This window comes from Carica papaya, chromosome 7 (assembly GCF_054855325.1).
Source record: "Carica papaya isolate Zhongbai chromosome 7, ASM5485532v1, whole genome shotgun sequence".
NCBI classification, from domain to species: Eukaryota; Viridiplantae; Streptophyta; class Magnoliopsida; order Brassicales; family Caricaceae; genus Carica; species Carica papaya.
The window spans coordinates 756,054-765,969 of record NC_142315.1 but is presented as its reverse complement, the minus strand read 5'-3'; the positions used below and the strand labels follow the sequence as shown (position 1 = coordinate 765,969).

The 9,916-nt window shown below is 32.4% G+C and overlaps 2 protein-coding genes across 5 annotated transcripts; one reads left to right on the top strand and one right to left on the bottom strand.

Annotated features, from left to right (window-relative positions):
- The first annotated feature begins 62 nt into the window (after positions 1 to 62).
- LOC110824696 (malonyl-CoA decarboxylase family protein) lies at positions 63 to 5,698 on the top strand. 4 transcript variants are annotated; one of them, XM_088207515.1, is made up of 16 exons: positions 63 to 267; positions 527 to 633; positions 763 to 853; positions 940 to 1,066; positions 1,198 to 1,381; positions 1,541 to 1,685; positions 1,777 to 1,867; positions 2,476 to 2,534; positions 2,618 to 2,695; positions 3,128 to 3,211; positions 3,526 to 3,704; positions 3,918 to 4,046; positions 4,392 to 4,464; positions 4,728 to 4,813; positions 5,068 to 5,152; positions 5,355 to 5,698. In XM_088207515.1, the coding sequence occupies exons 1-16, from the start codon at positions 184 to 186 to the stop codon at positions 5,385 to 5,387; spliced, it is 1,635 nt and encodes a 544-aa protein (XP_088063641.1). In that variant the 5' UTR covers positions 63 to 183; the 3' UTR covers positions 5,388 to 5,698. The 4 variants fall into 4 exon arrangements, with proteins under 4 accessions (XP_088063641.1, XP_088063640.1, XP_088063643.1 ...); XM_088207514.1 differs by having other exon boundaries at positions 527 to 654; XM_088207516.1 differs by lacking the exon at positions 527 to 633 and having other exon boundaries at positions 122 to 267.
- A 185-nt stretch (positions 5,699 to 5,883) lies between these two features.
- On the bottom strand, positions 5,884 to 8,014 carry RBCX1 (Chaperonin-like RbcX protein). Its single transcript, XM_088207518.1, has 6 exons — positions 7,620 to 8,014; positions 7,428 to 7,522; positions 6,852 to 6,969; positions 6,576 to 6,592; positions 6,421 to 6,483; positions 5,884 to 6,331 (listed from the first exon to the last, which is right to left on the bottom strand). Exons 1-6 carry the CDS (start codon positions 7,765 to 7,767, stop codon positions 6,251 to 6,253), a joined length of 522 nt encoding a protein of 173 aa, XP_088063644.1. The 5' UTR covers positions 7,768 to 8,014; the 3' UTR covers positions 5,884 to 6,250.
- Positions 8,015 to 9,916: the final 1,902 nt, after the last annotated feature.

Below are 9,916 nucleotides of genomic sequence, written 5' to 3'. Positions count from 1 at the left end.
CGACGCCGTTCACTCAAAACCAAAACGGCAGCGTTTCGAGGAAGGTAAAAGGATCAAGCAACTGAAATCGTTTCGCCTGGCGTCGACGAGAAACAAGTAGTCGAGGAAAGTGTGAGCTCAACGTTTACTCTCTCTCTCTCTCTCTCTCTCTCTGTTTTTTTCTTTTTCGAAATTTGATGAGATATGAACAAGAAAGTTTTAGCAATTTTCATGCGAGCAAGAATGAGACGCAACGATCCAAGCAAGCTCGCGCTCTCTCCTCTGCCGGTGAGTCTGTTGAATACCAAAGTTCTGTTAATGATTCCAATTATCTTCATATAGTTTTGTTAATTTTGACTTCATGGAACCTTAATCCGGATTTTAGCTCCAAATTGTTCCAATTATATGTATTTTTTCTTATAGGTGTATGTATATTGATTAAAACAGTCCTTGATGAACAGCTGTAGTTTTGATTAATTGAAGATGAATTCAGTTCGATATTTTGAAATATATATTTCGAATTATTCACATAAAAATCTGATAACAGAACGATAATTCATCCAACCTTCAAGGTAACCACTCCAATGATCATGTTGTACAACATGCTAGCGGAGCTGGAAACAGCAAGCTCAATACCTCGAAGGACACAGAGAAGTCTGTAAAATATATATCGATGTGTGTGTGTATATATATATGTATTTATGCATGTATGTATGTGTATGTACCTATATGTATATTGGTGGATTTTGTTGGTTAAAAAATTTATATTAATGTTGTTGGTAGGGGATTTGATTTAGTGCGAGAATCCATGCACTCAGCGATATCAATGAATAAAACAGAAGTTTTAGATGCGGTGCTTAGTGAATTTTCAGAGGTAAATTGTAGCTTGACCAAATGATTTGTTTGGGAGATGTGATAGGAGTGTTGTTAGTTACCGTGATGCTATGATCATTCATGTAGGGTTATCTTAGCCTTACTCATGAAAGTCGCCGAAAATTGCTGCTTGTATTGGCCAAAGAGTATGATCTTGATAGGACACAAGTTCGTGAACTGATCAGGCAATATCTTGGACTTGAGCTTCCCAATAGTGAGTTTTGTATTGATAGTTTGTCTATTACTGTTCAAAGTGGATATCTATATGTGGAAATAACATGCAGATGCAGGCTTGTCTGTACTTGTGTTTGAATATTGGTGGTTGTTAAAATTTTTTGCTTTCAGGCAATGAAACTCAATTAGGGAGCATTGAAGAGGACGGTTTGCTTGCTTCTTTCTATCGTGTTGAGCGGAATTTGAGACATGCTCTCAAGCCTATGTATGAAGTTCTGTTTGAGCGATTAAACACACATCCTGGAGGGTTGAAGTTTTTGTCCATTCTTCGAGCTGATATTTTATCACATCTCGCGTAAGGTTATGGTCCTTAAAGCTTCAGCTTGTTTTCTCTTAATTAGTTTTCTTTACTACTTCTTGTACTCAAACCATTTTAGAACTGGTTTTTGCATTAAATAGTAAAAGCACAAGGATGAATACAGCAGTTTATGAATTTATTTCCAAAACTGTGCAGTGAAGAAAATATTGCATCTCTACGAGCACTAGATTCCTATCTAAAAGAGAAACTTAGCACTTGGCTTAGTCCTGCTGCTTTAGAGCTGTACCAGATTACCTGGGATGATGCTGCTTCTTTGCTGGAGAAAATTGTGGCTTACGAAGTCTGTTTCTCATCCCTGCCTTACTATTTATATATTTCAACGTTGTGTTGCATTGTCAATCTTTCTTTTCCCTTATAATTTGTTATTATAGGCTGTGCACCCAATCAGCAATCTGATAGATCTTAAGAGAAGGCTAGGAGTTGGCCGCCGTTGTTTCGGATATTTTCATCCAGCCATACCTGGTTCGGAATTCCTGACAACTTTTCCACACAGTAGTAGTGTATTTATCAATTGCATAGGTTTATTGTAATTTTTATCAATTTTAAAGATTCTACAACAAAGAGAGAGATATAGCTACTTGGTTTTGCATTTGGCATAATGTTTACTTAGAGAACATGGTTTTGACTTTTTATTTTAGCTTTCACTTGATAATTGTTCAATCTAAAAAAGCATTCTTGAACTTATTACTTCAAATTTTAACTTGTGTGCCTTTTAAAGCTCCGGGCTCTTTGGCAATATACTGCTAGTTATTCCTTTTATATGTCCAAGTCATGGTAGATTGAGGAAACATGTCTAAGTTGGGGGCTTGAATCCTGAGTGGATAAACAATGATAGATGTTTGGTAGAAATCACTGATAAGCAGAAGTTATGAGTTTGGTATGGATAATACCAAGGGAAAGGAATTTCTTGGTGTGTTCATTAAATGTTATGAAATATAAGCTCAATCTAAACAACACGGGACAAGTAGTACTAGCATTTTCTCATTGCGTGGAGATGGAAAATGTATTTCTCCATATTGCTTATTGGTTATGTACACAAAAACTGAAATGAAACCTTTCCATTGTTTCAGGCGAACCTCTTATTTTTATTGAAGTTGCACTATTGAAGACTGTGGCTCAGACAATACAGGTAAGTTTTCATTTCATGCTAGTATCTCCTTTCAAAATTTATCTTACATGTGATCATTAAAAAATTGTTGAGAGCAACGGCAGGAAGTGTTGTGGGATGATCCTCCTAGTCCAGAAAACGAGGTGACATGTGCACTATTTTATTCCATATCGTCAACTCAGGTAAATTTGTTTCTAAGTTTGTTTTTAGTTTTGTCTGCATAAATAGTTGATAGGAGCAACAAATGCATGTCAAATATGTAATGTGGATGTGATTTTATGTCTTCGTGCCTAGAAGTTTATTTTCTCATTTCATTATTATTATATTATATATGTCGAATAAATGTCAAATGTTCATAATTTTGGAGCCTTTTTCCTCTCTTCTTGCTCTGATGTTTCTTCTCATGAAATATATGATGGCCTTGCTTGGATCTCTTATAAATTTTGGTTCAGGATTTTCTTCTTTATGAAATATATGTTGTTAGCTTCTAAGTTCTTGACTCACCTGTTTTTTGGTTGTTCACATAGTAGTGTACATTTTAGTTGTAGGCAATCTATCTGTTTCTCAAATAATGATCAACCAACTTCTGATTTCATGCTTCTTGACTTTCTCAGCCTGGCTTGGCAGGGATCAATTTGGGGAAGTTTCTTATCAAACGTGTGATTACATTGGTGAAAAGAGATATGCCCCATATTTCTGTAAGTTGCTTCTTTCATCTTCATTTCTTCTTTGGATTAAGACTAGGTTGAGTGGCAAGAACTTGCAATGCAAAATCAGAAGAGGTAAAAGAGTTGCTGTAGTTTCTTATATGAATCAGTACAACGTTGCGATGCTATCAAAATAAACAAGAGGGAATTGGATATAAATTTTGATAGGAACACAAAATCGTCTGATGCACAATGCACCCTATGATGTTTAACCATATAGTTTCCTGTGATTCCCTTCTGGTATTACATGTTGACTCTCTCTCTCTCTCTCTCTCTTCCCCCCCCCCCCCCCCCCCCCCACCAAGACATTTGCAACACTCAGCCCAATTCCAGGGTACATGCCATGGCTCTTGTCTAAGTTGTCATCTCAGTCAAGGCTTGATGACGTAAAGGACATTGCACATCCATCTGCCATATCTGGTTCTGCTTTTTGGGAAAACATACTCCAACCAGATGAAGAAGAGGAACTTATGAAAATAGCTGAGTAAGCTTCATTGTTTTCCATCAAAGCTGTAAAATGGATGAGTTACCAATTTAGTTGTTTTTAAGAAATGGCTTTGACCTTTTGTGCTTTAAGGAAAATCTCTGGATTAAAAGAAGTAAAGAGATGAAAAGCTTAATGGTTTTGGACTATAATAACTTTCAATATAGAGTCTTATTTTGACTTGGAGCATAATGATAATATTTTAATTTGCAGGGAGTTTAATGCTGGGAAAAATGGTATGGAGGTAATGTTTAACTTGTTGACATCACGACACAATAAGTGGACTACTTCACCGACATTGCTTCTGGTGTTGAAACCCCCTTTAATGCGACTGTGTGCCAGGTAATTTTTGTTCCAAAAGTTGTTTGCAACTGTCATCCCTGAATTTGTGATGGTTGATGTTCAAAGAATTGTGATTTATGTTCAAAGAATTGTGATTTGATATGATGATGATATTGGATTGTAGAACATATCTAGTTACATGCTTTCTGTTTAAGAAAACAATTAATGTTCAAAAGAGATGGGGCATGAACTAGGAATGGGATTGGATTTAATGAATTGACAGTGAATTATGGATAATCATTTTTGTGGTTGGAGACAAATTATATATATGGAAGCAAATGAGGAAACTTGATTTATGTTTCTTCTTTCGGAATTACAATTCACAGTATTTGTCATTTATAATAGGTACCTTCTACGAGAGAAGAAGAGAGGGAAAGCTCTAGACTCTGTTGCAAATTTCCACTTGCAAAATGGGGCAGTAAGTGCTATTTTCATATTTGGATCACCTAAAGAAATGCTATAACGTGCAGAATCGGTAGTTTATTGCCGCCAGGAAGGATTTGATCTATATACACTACAAAATAAACACCTTTTAGCAATACTGCTACCTAGGATGAGCTACTTGCGATGGACTGAAGAGATTCATACACGTACACAACAACTAAATGTTCACAAAGTTGAAAATTACTTTGCTAATCTGGTTCTTTCCTTTTACCTCCACTCTTGACAAAAATGAAACAGATGGTTGAAAGAATAAATTGGATGGCCGATCGATCAGAGAAAGGCCTTGACCAAAGTGGAGGTATCATGGTGAACTATATCTACAGGTAATTCTCCCCTCAAAGTCTGAGCAAACAATTTTTTTTCTTTCAAAATCATATTGTTTATCACCAGGCAAGAAAACTAAGATCCTGCCCTTTGGTTTATATAACTGTAAATGTTAGTGTAAAATTTGTTTGGGGATGTCAAGTTGTTTCTACGTACTAGAGTTCCATTGAACATAAAGATTTTAACTGGGACTGAGGCTTCAAATTTGAGCTGCATGTACCGAGGATGAATGATATCGATCATTGAATTGCAGGTTGGATTATATTGAAGAATATGCTCAGTCGTATTTCAGCACTGGCCATATCCATGCTTCATCTGATGTAAGATGCTACATTGAGGTAATATATTGTCACACTATTTGATGAAAAACTATTGCATGATCTGGTGCTATGTAAGAATTGTTGATGATGAACCGGTCAAAAGATCTTTTGTCAACAATGTTAACTATGGACTGGGATTATGCAATACATTCTCATTGATGACAGGGATACACAAGTCCCATTGTTGATCCTTTACTCTCGTTTTTGGTTCCTTTTGCAGCCACTAAGCGACAATGAAGCAAAAACTGATTGATTGAAGATGGATTTCCCCTACTTGCCTTGTTTGTTTGTTAATAAGTGATAGATGAACTTGACTTTCAGCAGGTAGTTTGGTCAGAAGGAAAAGTGGAATGATGAGAAAGATGAAAGGAAAACGGGACCGGGTCACATTTTTCTCTATTACGTCAATGGAGAAAAACATTGGAGGTTGGAGGTTCAAATCATTCTATCTCATTACTTTCTCCTTGGCCGGAAGATGCAGTAATGTGATTTCATTTCCAAGGAAAATGAAAAAACTGATAAAAGGAAATGTGTATAATGTACAATGCCCCATTGCTTTGCCTCTTTGTTCTTGTTTTTGTTTTTCATATTTTTATTTTCTTCTCTCATAAAAACATTTATAGTTTCCTTTTGAAAAAGTAAATAGCATTTTCCAATACCATTCATTCAATAAAAGAAAACCCAGAACACATCCAACCAATCCCAGGTTCCTGGAAGCCTAATTCTTTCACAGTTATCATTCATTCATATTGTTAGAATCTTCAAATAGTATAGATTATAATTATGCAACTGAGAGCTATAACAATCAGTCAATGATTATTGTGCCATGAGGATACATCGAATTCGTACAGATGAGAGCAGACCGAGGAAAAGAGCAAAAGAGGTTGAGTTAGACACTGCTTTGAATTGATAATTTTGCTTGTCGCTCATTTGAAACGGCTCCTCATCTTTTGCCCTTCGATAAGCATAGCAGCTACCATCCATTACCGATGTCCAGGATCTTCATCATGTCGAAATAATGTTTACAGATTTTGATGATTTATATAACTTTGTCCTGTTTATACTAACATTTGGCTATACAGGTATATTATATTCAGATATGCTGGAAAATGATGCTCATTTTTCACTTTCACTTTCTACATGACTGGTTTCCAGCACATACTCCCTCATAAGTTTTGTGTTAGACTCATCAACCATCTGCAGAAAACAAACAGAAAATACCAGAATGTAAGAAGATCATCAAAGAAATAATGAAAAAAAAAAAAAAAAAAAAAATGAATCCGAACCTTAAAAGCTATGCGCTTCAAGTTATCCCACTCGAAATCATTCTTACAGTATGCAGATCGAACCTGCACGAAGATGCCATAACATCAAGTCATAATGCTGTCTTAACTACTCGAATGCAATGCAGAAGACTAGCAAACTACCATAATACACCAACCTCTAAAATTCGTAGAGCTGGTATTTTGATGCCGTTTCATAAATCAAACCACGAGGAATTCATCGTGAAAATAAGAGAAGAATAAAAAAATTAGGTCACATCCTCATCATTCTAACCACAATGCCATCTCAATATGCTTGCAACAACCAATTGAACAAACTAACCTCATCAATTCTACAACTATAAGATTGTAGCCTTACTCAATAAGAATATATACTACGATTATCAACAAATGATTAAACTATGTCTACTCGAGAATGGCGTTTTAGATAATACCTAAGTTCTTATGCCTTGAAGATTCTCGCATTAAACTCGCGCAGAACTTGTCTCCATCATTCAACGAGTGTCTATTGAGAAATTCCATCAATTCGTCGTATGCTTCCGGGTTATAACTCTGATCTCGAAAATAACTCTTAATTAACGGATAAAATCACCCTACATACATAATTACAATTCTCCATACATAATTTAGTTTCAAATTAGTCAAATAATTAGTTAATTATACTTTATTGCATTTGATTCATTTCACAAATACATACAAAATTTAGTTTGAAACTACTGATCCAAGTAGTTAATATACATATAACTACCATATTGCATAACTACCATATTCACTAATCGACTAACAGCTCTTTAGTTGGGTATAAAGAGTTCTATCAAATTAAAAAAATTCTGTCTTTTAGACATGGTAAAGAAAAAGTTCAATCTTGCAAATGCACTAATCAAGCATAAATGAAGATTTTTACCCAACTTGAAAGAACACAAAACAAGCCAATAGATTTAACAGTAAAGGAAACAAAACATGTGGATATGATAGCTATATATATATATATATATAGGTGAAGAAAGAACCTGAAGCTGTGCAGAGACTATCCTCACTGCAGTGTAATTGAAGAAGTTATGGAGGTTATTAGCTGCTTTTCTCTCTGGTGATGCTTCCCCAAATCCTGCTTCCAAAAAAAACCCTCCATAGAATTACCATATACATATTACCCATGTTATATATACATATATTATAGAGAGAGAGAGAGAGAGAGTACCCACCAGGGACATACATTTTGTGGCAGTGTAAGCGAGACGACCGAGAGACACTCCTCTGGTTGCAGGGCCAAGAAGGATAAGCTCTGGTTTCATGGAGTTTTGGCGAGAAAAACGAGAGCTGAGATAGCGGGAGAAGTGAATAGGTCTCCATTAACGTGATTCAACAGAGCAGGTGGTTCAGATTTCAGATTTTGGTATTTTGGGTTTGTGATTTTTGAGAAAACTCTTTTTGGGATTAGAAGAACCCCAAGACATCAACCTCCAGTCTTTTCATTTCTTTTTTCTCTTACAAAATATCTACTAAAAAAAATATCTTGCTCCTGCACGTGTAAATATATAAAAACTCTATATATAATTGTATCATCCCCATTTTTGGAGTATACCCATTTCAGTTTCCTTTCTTCTTTAAGCCTATGTACATTTATATACATATATATATATATATAGATATACTTACAGATACTACAATTTAATCATAAAACCAATTGGAGAGAGATACTCATCACTACAAAACTATTTGTTAAAAATTGAAAATCGTTTCCAATGAAAATTTGAATTGTGTAAAATTGATATAAATATAGATAGATACAATTTAAGCACATATTTTATTGGCTTCCCTTTTAATTTACAAAATAAATATATATTTTATATAATAAATGGGATAAATTAAAATTTTATCTACTTCAAATGATGCAGATAAAAATTTATAATTAACGAAATATGAGATGGATCGAATAGAAAATTCTAAATTCATAACATATATAAAGACGATTATAAATTTAATAATAATTTACTTCGTACTTAACTTTCTCAACATATACGAAAAATTATAATAAATAATAATATATAATTTTAATTATTATAAAATAAAATATTTATATTTATATTTAATAAGATTATAACAATCTACTGGTCATTTTGATTATAATGATAATTAAAGCAATTTTATCATATTAAATAATTAAATATTTTTTTATTTAAAGAAATGGATTTGAACTGAATTTTATATTTTTTTATACTTTATTATTAAAAGAATGTATAATTATTAATTAATATTTTTTTATAAAATATAATACCCCTTAATATAACGTATGGTGTGAAATTACTTGTCAATGACGTATTAATATTCTCAGAATACCGATGTATCGCCATTTTTTGCACATCTCAAACTCAATAATTTGTGCTTTAAACCGAAATTTAACACCAACTTGTCATAGTACTTGAAATGTGCATAAAATTTAAAATGGGTTTTAACCCAAATATTTATTTTAACTTTTACTTTACTCAAAAGTCTAAGTTTTGACTTTTATTTTGTATAAAATTTACATATACTATGTTATAATTAAAGAATACAAAAAATTAATTAACAATTATTAAAAAATTATAATTCAAATTGCAACCCAACATGTGCAATTATGAAGTATTATTATTAGATTAATTTTATAAGTCAATCTTTTTGAAAGTTATGTTATATATATATAATTATAATGGGGGATATGAGAAGTTTCCATTTTTTGATCATATATTAATTATATAAAATAAACTTTGTTTGAAATTTGTATTGTCAACATATGACAACATTCAACATGTGACTTTTATAGCAAAAAAATATTTATTTAATATGTTCACTATATATATATATATATATATATATTTATATTTATTTTAAATTTATAATTTTTTATTTACAGTCATTTCTCGTTATGTTAATGATAAATTTTTATTTGTATCAATATTTTATTAGTTATAAATTTTTATTTGCGTAATTTTTATAACATAATGAATTGTAACTGATTAGTAAACAGTCTACCTCTATATATATTTTTAATGTTACGTTAGATTTAGTAATATCAAGTATATAAGTTGAAGTGTATAATGTTCGCTATATCCTATATATATGTACATACACATATGATTTTCGTGTAGAATCCGTGTGAAAAAAACAAAAAGATAATAAGAAGTGTGAGTTGGAAGATCAAAACCCTTGAATGATTGTCATTGACAAATTCTATGATTATGTCTTCCACTTAAATCATAAGTTGCAATAGCTTGAGCACAACAAGCTTCGTATGAAATCTACCGATATAAATAATATTCTTAATTTAAAAAAAAATTACAATACTCTTGAAAATAAATTTAATCCGAGATAATCGATACGTTTTTATTTAATATCAGTGTATATTAAAATAGATCGATATAAAATAAAAATTTTAGTTTTATTTTTTTATTAATAAATTAAAGAAATATAATATATTTTAATATGACCCAAATAAAATTATATTAAAAAATATTAATATAAT

Coding starts and splice junctions, on each gene's coding strand:
- LOC110824696 (XM_088207514.1), top strand. CDS start 184: ATGAACAAGAAAGTTTTAGCAATTTTCATGCGAGCAAGAATGAGACGC. Junction 3,705..3,917: donor GAACTTATGAAAATAGCTGA/GTAAGCTTCATT, acceptor TTTAATTTGCAG/GGAGTTTAATGCTGGGAAAA. Junction 5,153..5,354: donor ATGTAAGATGCTACATTGAG/GTAATATATTGT, acceptor TTCCTTTTGCAG/CCACTAAGCGACAATGAAGC.
- RBCX1 (XM_088207518.1), bottom strand. CDS start 7,767: ATGGAGACCTATTCACTTCTCCCGCTATCTCAGCTCTCGTTTTTCTCG. Junction 7,523..7,619: donor CCACAAAATGTATGTCCCTG/GTGGGTACTCTC, acceptor TTTTGGAAGCAG/GATTTGGGGAAGCATCACCA. Junction 6,970..7,427: donor TAGTCTCTGCACAGCTTCAG/GTTCTTTCTTCA, acceptor TTTCGAGATCAG/AGTTATAACCCGGAAGCATA.